Source organism: Pieris napi, chromosome 15, assembly GCF_905475465.1.
Source record: "Pieris napi chromosome 15, ilPieNapi1.2, whole genome shotgun sequence".
NCBI lineage: Eukaryota > Metazoa > Arthropoda > Insecta > Lepidoptera > Pieridae > Pieris > Pieris napi.
In genome coordinates this window covers 5,691,913-5,702,196 of record NC_062248.1, presented here as the reverse complement: position 1 = coordinate 5,702,196, position 10,284 = coordinate 5,691,913, and the positions used below count along the sequence as shown (strand labels likewise).

The following is a 10,284-nucleotide window of genomic DNA, read 5'->3' as shown; positions in this document are numbered from 1 at the left end:
GTGTAGATTTTATTAGTGATTTGCTACTATGTAGTTGGAATTATCTCTGTTTATGTCCATCAAACAATTTCAGTTTAAGTTAGAGTCATAAAGGTTGATTGTTTATAATATATTTATAAAAAAGAGGGATTAATTAAAATTATAAAATAGAAACTTAGTCTTAAATTATAACCCTTAATCAACCTTTGACTCCATATTGATGCTCCAACATCTTAGATATAAATTTAAGTTTGATGCTTATTTTAAGTTAATATTTATTATGTCAATTAACTTTTGGTTATATCAGTGATTTGCTACTAGTGAATATGTAAATGCAAAATCTGTTTAAGTAAGAAATGAATAAACATTGTATGTTATGTATTTGTCAGTTTTATTATTGGTAATTTACCTTTCTTTAGTAGGAAAAGCCAATAAAGTGGTTCACAATATTAGTTTATTTTACAAGAATATACAGATAATGCATATATGAATGACCCGTACCTACTAATAGTTAGGAATATTAAACAAACAGGTAGCAAAATAAAAATGTTTCAGTTATGGTTATTTTTTATTAAAATAAGGCACCAAATATCTTCCTTAACATAATGCAGTCTACATAGAAAAATAAGCATAAGTAACAACTTATTAAACAAAACAGAACACACACAGGTGCATCAAATTAAATGCATTGCTACCTAATGTAGATGTATTCATATTTATATATGTAGATAATTAACTAATAAATGTAAGTGTTAGTTTGCAGCAATGTCAATATCTTGTTTGTGTGCTGTTATATACAAAAAATTGTTCAATTCATAAAACCTAATGTTAGATGTTGTGATGATTTCATAAAATTACTATGATACCTACAGTTACTATGAATACATCCTGGGTGATTAAAAAAATAGTGATTGTTTCCTTAACACAACAATTGTAAATAATAATAGTTATTGTAAAGATATAATTCTTCCCAAAATCTACAAATGCAGTTTGTTTATAATAATGTCTCATTAACATTCAAACTGCTGAACTTATTAAGATTAAATGTAGAAGAACATAGTTTCAGTTACTGTTTCCTGTTCTTGAGGTAATGTTACTTAACCAACCATTATTTCATACTCCATAGCTTCTCTTTTTCTGAAAAGAAAATATTTTAGTTAGTAGTTTGATCAAATAGAAAACTGACAAACTAAACTGTAAGATTGGTCCAAGGTTTGTTCAATAGGTAACTTTAGTATTAAAACTCTTTACTTAATTCTAAACTTAAAAATATACTTCATTTGTCACTGCTGCTTATTGTCAATTAAAGTTCTTAATAAACAAACAATGTCAGTAACTCCCAAAGGACTTGAATTCAAACTTCTCATTCATTAACAATATTATAATAACTTCTCTAGTATATTAACTTAGTAAATAATTAAAGAAAATATCTACTTACCATTCCTTAGTAATGCTCACTAGATTTTATATTTCCAAAGTTCATGAAGTATAAATCCACTTTATTTGATAAATATAATCAATATTATATCATTAGCTTCTATTATAATTACAATAAAATATATTTAGAACTTCTAATTATGTTCATTAGTGACTGCTTTATCATCTGAAATATACAAATAAAATGTACAATAATTTTACTTTGTGATTACATAATATATGCAATTTTAAATGGTATATGTATTTTTTAAATTAAACAACAACTTACATGCAATATAAATATCAATAAGAGATATCCAATATAACTAGGATTTACCTCTACTAATTTGCTGATTTTCTTGATATTTTCATATTTATCTGTGTCTATTATGTTATCCTCGCATTGATTCATAGAAAAACTAAAACTCTTAACTTAAAAATATGAAGTCTAGTTTAAATTATTATAATTACACGAGAACGTTAAAAAAAGACAGATAAAAAATTAAAACCATTTCGTTAAAACGTCCAAAATATGAGATGTTTTTAAAACGGTAGTCATTAAAGATGGCAATAGTTGTACTGAATTATTGCAAACAGCAGGTTTTGAGATCACGCTAAAACATGGCGGAGAAACGCCGTTTTTTCTACACTGCCGAAACATTAATTGGCCGTTGGCTACCGAATAGCGTAAGCGTTAATGTGTGTCTTTTCGTAGCACTGTCATGGCGTCGCTTATTGAATCCCGACTCACGCCTTTAGGGCCTAGGCTACCGACTGTCGACACGAGCTGTCATTTTCATACAAATTTAGTTTTCGACTTTCTACATACACTACTGTTAAGCCATCTTTTTTTTTTTTTTTTTTTTTTTTTTTTTTTTTTTTTTTTTTTTTTAAATAGCCTCACGCAGAGCGTATTGCCACAGACAAAGGTAAGGAAAACGGAATAGTAAAGAAAAACAATTTTACATCGAATGAACATTACATCGATAAAGGATAGGATCAGCAGGATATAAAACTATCTCTAATACAAAATACTACATTATGGAATGGAACAGTAATTAATAAAATATATATCATGTAGAATACGATTTGTATACATATATATTTATAATTTTATATTATTTACAGTAAGAAATAAACATAACTTTTTATATATATTATGATTTAAAGATGAAAGCAGAACAGGAACAGATGTAGGTAACGGGATACTAGAAGAAGGATAAGAATGATCGAATAACATGGAGTGGTTATACCGGGGACAGGACAGAATGATATGGTTTAAATCACCAATATTTAGCCCACACTCACACATTTCACTATCAATAATATGAAATCTGGAAAGGTGAGCTGGGGTACACACATGGCCCAATCTCATACGAATGAGAGACGATGTTTCCTTTTTATCAAATATCATTTTAAAAAACCATGGTTTTAGTGGTATTGTGGGCTGTATAGATGAAAAATATTTACCCTTAATTAAACTGCTCTGAATCCAAAGGTCAGTCCAAGATTGTCGAAGAAAAGAAGCAGGAAGTGAGGCCAAATCATGATAATAATTTTTATACGAGTTAGCATCGCCATCCTTAACAGCTTCATTTGCTAGTTGGTCTGCTATGTCGTTACCAAAAATACCAGAATGTCCAGGTATCCAACCAAATGACACAGACAACCCCAATTGCTCACATTCATACAACAAACTCCTAATCTCAATAATGATAGGAAAAATTAATTTGTTTTTTAATGGATATTTTTGGAGAGCTTGAAGAGCACTAAGTGAATCTGTGAATATGATTGATTTCTTAAGTTTCTTACTCAAAACTAATTTTAAAGCTTTAAAGATACCGTAACATTCCCCTGTGAAGATTGAGGACTCTGGAGGAAACTTTATTTTTATTGTAGTTTTACTTTGTAAGTGAAATACCCCTATGCCTACATTACCAGACGAACCGTGTTTAGAGGCATCTGTAAATATATAATTGTACTCATGGCAGTGTTGTTCACAGAAATAATTAAAAGTAATCCTTGCGTGGGAATCGCCCTTGTTTATACCAATATTGAATCTAATGTCTGGAGAAATATTTAGAGATTCAAAGTTGGTTCCAAATAAAGGGTAAGTTGGTAAGGTATGAGTTGGAGCTTGAATATTGATAAATTTATTGAAGCTGACGATGAGACAAGGTGAAGATTTATTTGACCAGTACTTGGAAGATGTCAACAATTGAGATAGTTCTTGAAGCTTAGAACGAAGAGGATGGTTGGCATATTGAAGGGAGCGAAATACGAATTTATCAGATAAATATTGTCGTCTAAGATGTAATGGGGCGTCAACACATTCTACTTGTAAAGCATTAATTGGACTAGTTTTCATAGCTCCTGTGATTAATCTTAATGCCTTAGACTGTATATTATCTAATTTTTTTAAACGGGTTGCATTTCCAGGAGATAATAAAAAGGTACCATAGTCTAAAATACTTCGGATTAAAGCATTGTACATGAGTTTCATACAAAATGGATGGGCACCCCACCATACACCGGATAAACATCTAAGAATGTTCAGGTTTCGCTCACACCTATTAAAAATGTAGTCACAATGATTTGCACCAGAGAGCTTAGAATCTAAAAACACACCAAGGAACTTCACAGAGTTTTTAACAGGGATAATATTATTATCAAAATACACGTTGATTGGAGGAGGGAGACGCATTCTAGAAAAAAGCATGGCAACACTTTTAGTGGGGGATATTTCAAGGCCATTAGTATCAAGCCAAGTTTTTAATAGATTAAGAGAATGAGACAGTAATGAGCAAGCAATGGCCGGTGATTGATGAATGGAATAAATTAAAAGGTCATCAGCATACTGGAGAATACAAATCCGATTATCCAAAGAAGCTTTCAAATCATGGGTATAAATATTATATAAGATGGGACTTAAGACTGATCCTTGAGGAAGACCTCTCCATAAGGTTCTGGTTACAACAGTAGAGTCTTGTGAAATTAGCGTGATGTGTCTTTCGTATAAAGTATTTATGATAAAATTTGATAACATTACAGGTACATTCAAATATTGTAGCTTTTTATGAAGAACTGACAACACTACATTGTCATAAGCGGATTGTACATCTAAAAATGTGGCAACAACAGAATCATTCCTTGAAAATGCTAAATAAATGTCAGTGATAAAGATGGCAATACTGTCCATCGTACTCTTCCCTCGACGGAAACCAAATTGACTGTCACAAAGTAATTTATTGCTTTCTACAAACCATTCAAGGCGAGTTTTCACTAAATGTTCACAGAGTTTTATCAAGACCGAGGATAATGCAATAGGACGATATGAATTTGCGTTAGAGGGATTTTTATTAGGTTTCAGAATTGGTATAATGATCTGGTTTTTCCAGCGTGGAGGGATAGAACCGGTTAACATGAGTGAATTTATCAATTTCAGGAAATATTCAAGAGTTTGGTCTCCTAAATGAGAGATGAAGGAATATGGGATTCCATCGTCACCAGGAGCAGAGTCTATAACTGAAGATAATATTCCTTTAATTTCATACATAGAAAATGGACTATTGAGACCAGAGGGGTTCAATGGCATTAGAGGCATAATTATTTTTTCAGGGACTGTAGTAGGAGCAAGTCTGTCGAGGAATTGATTTGTTAATGAATCGGGGAGAGAACCAGAAGTTTCAGTAAATGCACACCTGAATCTTCTAATATTACGCCATACCATAGAAGGACGGACATTAGGGGAGATAGAGAGACAAAAAGATTTCCAGCTTTCTGCTTTTTTCTTTTTGAATAATATACTGGTGGCCTTGAAAGCATCTGTAACCAGATCAAAATTTTCAGATGTACAATTCTCACAATATTGGAGCTCAACTTGTTTTCTTTTTTTAATTGCATCTGAACAATCTTGATCCCACCAAGGTGGAGATGGAATAAAGCCCAGAGCACCATTTTTAAGCGGAAAAGTTTTGTCGGCTACTTCTATAAATAATTTAGTTAATGCATCAGCACAAATTGATTCTGAACCATGTGAGATATTAGGGAGGGAAGTCATCTTTTGTTCTATACGGGATTTAAAGGTATCCCAATCAGCATTATTAAGTCGATGTTTTAATCTAGGAGAATGTCTAAATGTAAAATTAATATGAAAAGGAAATCTAAGAAGTAAAGGGAAGTGATCACTACCATATGAAGAAGAAAGTGTAGACCATGAAATAGTGGAAGCTAAACTAGGAGTACAAATGCTTAAATCAGGGACACTTGAGCCTTCATTGGGAGAGGTCCGCCGGGTCACAGAACCATTGTTAAGAAAGCAAAGATTATGAGAGTTTAACAGTTCCATCAATGAAACTCCGTATGTATTGGTTGTTGAACTGCCCCAAGAACTATGTTGACTGTTAAAGTCGCCTAATAAGATATAAGGCTTAGGAAGAGTAGAAATGATAGAGTCAATTTCAACAAAGATAGAAGAACTAGGATGAGGAATATATATTGAAACATAACAGATATTATTAACAATAGCAGCAATAATTGAAAAATCATTACTATGAGAAGGAATAGGGAAGTGAGAAAAAGGAAGATGATGTTTGACTAGTAAGGCAACTCCGCCATACCCGTCAATACGATCCTCACGGAGACAGGCATAACCTGAGTACCTACAAGGAGCACCTGGTTTTAACCAGGTTTCCTGTAAAGCGAAGATAAAAGGTTTATATTTATTTATAAGATAAATAATATCAGTTTTTTTAGACGAAGCACTTCTACAGTTCCACTGTAGAGCTTTGGCTTGCTTGTCCATTATTAATATAATTTGGTAAGTTAGCGATAGTGTCAATTAAAGGAGCAGCGTTGGACGGTGAAAGAATATTAGACTGTGATAAAGTGTTAATGAGAATTTTTATTAGTTCTGCAATTGATTGTAATGTCAAATCATTATTGTTGTTTGTGTTTAATCCACAACCATTTCTGGGTGAGGGCATATCATAATCTTTAATTAATTGTTGTTGTGTATTTCTGTCATAACCTTTGGATAGTTTAGGAATAGATTTTGGTTTAAGAAAAAAAGTCTTTTTGTATGAGTTACTCAAAGACTGTTTATGAGACTGTTCAATTTGAGGAGTAGAAATTGTAGAAGCACCTACATTGGAAGAAGAAAGTAAAGCATCAGCATAAGATATTTTTGAGATAGGTGCATGAATTTTAGATGCTTCAGCGTACGAAATACAGCTCTTGGCCATAGATTCTTTGATGGCTTTTTGGCGATCAAATTCTAAACATCTTTTACTTGTGGCAAAATGGGAACCTTGACATAAACAACAGTATGCATCTTCCTCTAGGATAGAGCACTGATCAGCCGAATGGTCTTGGCCACACTTGAAACACTTTGGTTTTGATCTACATAATGATTTAACATGACCAAATCTGCAACAATTGTAACACTGTATTGTTGGGAAAATGTAAAGATCAACTGGGAGAGCAGTGTAGCAAATAAAAATTCGCTTAGGTAGTATTTGTCCATCAAATGTAAGGACCACAGTTTCAGTAGGCTTAAACTCACTGCCATTACTAGTAATGATACGTCGTCTCATTCTTCTTATTTTTAAAATTGGCCCGCATCCAACAGGTAAATTAATATTTTCCGTAACTTCTTCATCTGACCACTCAGCAGGTATGCCTCTTACAACACCCATACGGGTAACAGTAAATGTTGGGATAAAAACCTTATACTCGACTGATTGTAAAGCAGAGTTATTTAGGAAAGAATTTGCGTCCTGGTAATTATTAAAGGACAGAGACAGTCTATTACGACCAATTCGTTTTAAGCTTCCGTTAACAATATTGTGTATAGAATTTCTTTTTAAGAAACGACCAAAAGCAATTGGGTGAACTGAAACACTATCATTTGGAGTTTCCTGTACTCTTTGTATGTGAACAACATATGGTGCTGCATCACTCGGTTGGTATCTTAAACGTGCTACTGATTCTGGCTTTTTATATTGATTAGAAGAATTTTGACTAAGTTGTAACTCATTGGACAAGGGAGCAGTGTTAATTTGGGTATTGGTTAAAGGAATGCAATGACATTCGTTTTGTTTGATTTCCTTGCCTTCATGTTTCCGACTACGTCTCTTTTTATTACAGTGGGTGCAATGTTTATGCATAGTGGCTCTCCGTTTTCGAGCACCACTGCTAGACTTTATAGATCCATCTGTTTCCATTCCAGACTCATCATTTGAAATTGTTACTATACAGCCCACCCCAGGGACTTCTCCGCCCCCAGGGTCATCAGGCGGCTCCATAAGGAGCAAAAGTATATTAAAATAACTTACCAATAAATCTTCTCTTTAATAAACTATTTAATAAAACTAAGAAATAACAAATATATATACATAAACTACACTAGACTACTGATCCAAACCCTAAAAATAAAATAAAATTTAATTAAATCGAAAAACGCGTCAGTCTACGATCGTAATTCCCGCGCTTCAGTCGTTAAGCCATCTTGGCTAGACCCCCAGGACTACTGGATACCAGAATACCTACCTAATCGTATCAAAAGTATCGATACGTACGCGTACCTTAAGGTACCGCGTACTTTTTAATTCGTTTGTAATAAACGTGAATGGTGTTAATATTAATCATAATATACTTTAAACATCTTTACACATTTCACAATCGACCGTCTGATCCCAAACTACGCAGAGCTACGGTAACCGGACTACTTAAAATATATATATACGGAAAAATGACCGTGCTCATCTCAAAAATTTGGCCTGTGTGGGAATCGAACCCACCTTGGCACGACTTAGCAGTCAGGGTCCCTGATAACTAGAACAACGGGCCATCGTTATTGTTTGTGTTCTTATGTTTCGCAAAATCCATATTTACATAACTTAAACAATACTTACCTTTGAGGTTAAAACCAATTTTAAACGACCATTTTGTAACATTTTTAATGCTTCCGCATTTCGCTGGTGCCTATTGGCGGTGGCATCTTCTTGAGATTGATTATTCCAAGTATACGAGCGTTGCAAATATTAATGTGATGTCAGAGAAGAAATTTCCTATAAATCTAAAAAATGAAAGGCAAATAATACAGCAATACTATTTAGGGCTGCATTAAATTTGAATAATTGAAATAGTTTAAAAGACAATAAAGCACCATATAGACTATTCAACCCGTTAAGGTAACTCGCAAAAAAACTTCTAGAACTTTTCAATGAAATACGTAGAAATGATGAAAAGAGAAGTATCGATATTTTTAGAAAGTATCGGAACAGGAGTATCGATTGCGATTCCCAGATATCAATACTTTTTTCTCATCCCTATTTGTACCACCAGCTGATTCGAAAACATATTTTATTATTTAATTAGTAAAATCTAAATAAGACAATTATATCCAGCAATTTCTATGATATATTCAGAATTAAAGAAAAAAAGTATTCTCTTATGAAAAAATATACATATATTATTACTAAGCATACGTATAAAAGTGTGCCCTATAAATGTATAGTCAATTTCATAAAAGTATGTTTATCTTGAAAAAGATAAGTCTTACCTATTTCCTTAATATAACAAATTCAAACTGGAACTGAACTATAAACCGACATTATTTATTTTTCAGATATGTACAAGGGACCTACAATAAAAGACATATTATTAAGATGTTGCTAAAATTGCAATTCATTCAAAATAAGCTATTAAAAAGACTTTTGGAACATGGTACATATCTTACCATAATATTTGTGTTAGTGCCAGCTTTTCTGTATTTTGAATTGGTTGTAGTTCTCCCTGCAACAGTAGAAGAATGGAGTGCCCCATTCTTAGTACATTTAGCATGTGCAACATTTCTTCTAATGAATATATTAGGAAATATGATATATGGAATGTTTACTGATACAAGTATAAAAGGGAGAGTTCTGGATTCTGAAAACAAAGAGAATTGGACACTGTGTGCTGTGTGTGAGTGTCTTAGGCCTCCTCGAGCCTGGCATTGCAATACTTGTGATTTATGTATACTGAAAAGAGACCACCATTGCACCTTCTTTGCCTGCTGTGTAGGTTACTATAATCATAGATATTTTATGTGTTTTACATTTTATATATTTGTTGCTATGGTGTATGCATTTTATTACAATGTTAAATTTTTAGCCATATACTTAAAATGGAATAATGGCTTGGTTATTGGAAAATTCCTTTTTCCTTTGGCCTTTTTTGTAATAGATTTTGGTGACGAGACTTTTTATGTGTTTCTTGTTGAAATCAATTTTATTGTTGCCATGTTTACTGGATTCCTCTTCTTTTATCATTTGAATAATCTATTAAAGGGAAAAGTTACACCCGAAATTAAACACAATTCTAAAGAAGTAACTTACAATAGAGGCCTTAAACAGAATGTAATAGAAGTATTTGGGTCAAGGTGGTATTTGGTATGGTTATCGCCTTATTTCAAAAGCCCATTGCCTGGTAATGGTATTGAATGGAATGGTGAAGATAAGTGTAAATAGTTTGTTTATGATCAGGTGCAGCTAAAATAATGCAATGTAAAATTTTATAGTTTATTTGGTTTTACATGAAAGCGTTGTACTTAAATAATTCTACTTTATCATTAAGTCTATAATAAATGTCACACATTACATTAAGACACACACAAAGTTAATATGGTTTCCTTTTGAAACCAATATATTTTATTAAAATTATAAATAAGTCACTGCCAAACTAATAAAGTATAAATGTCATATTTTAATTGTTTTTGTGAATTTTAATTGAATTAACCTTAATTAAATGTTTCCTAACAGTAATGTAGAAGACTAGACAAAAAGCTATATAAGATAGCTTATTAGTAACTTTGTAGTTGACTGTTTGAGTAACTTAATAAAACTT

General features: G+C 32.3%; 1 protein-coding gene across 2 annotated transcripts; it reads left to right on the top strand.

Annotated features, from left to right (window-relative positions):
* Positions 1 to 8,733: 8,733 nt before the first annotated feature.
* Positions 8,734 to 10,152, top strand: LOC125056916 (probable palmitoyltransferase ZDHHC24). 2 transcript variants are annotated; one of them, XM_047660278.1, is made up of 2 exons: positions 8,734 to 8,928; positions 9,026 to 10,152. In XM_047660278.1, the coding sequence occupies exon 2, from the start codon at positions 9,066 to 9,068 to the stop codon at positions 9,906 to 9,908; it is 843 nt and encodes a 280-aa protein (XP_047516234.1). In that variant the 5' UTR covers positions 8,734 to 8,928; positions 9,026 to 9,065; the 3' UTR covers positions 9,909 to 10,152. The 2 variants fall into 2 exon arrangements, with proteins under 2 accessions (XP_047516234.1, XP_047516235.1); XM_047660279.1 differs by having other exon boundaries at positions 8,734 to 8,948.
* Positions 10,153 to 10,284: the final 132 nt, after the last annotated feature.

What these genes read in the sequence shown, in the direction of transcription:
- LOC125056916 (XM_047660278.1), top strand. Translation starts at nt 9,066, where the DNA reads ATGTTGCTAAAATTGCAATTCATTCAAAATAAGCTATTAAAAAGACTT.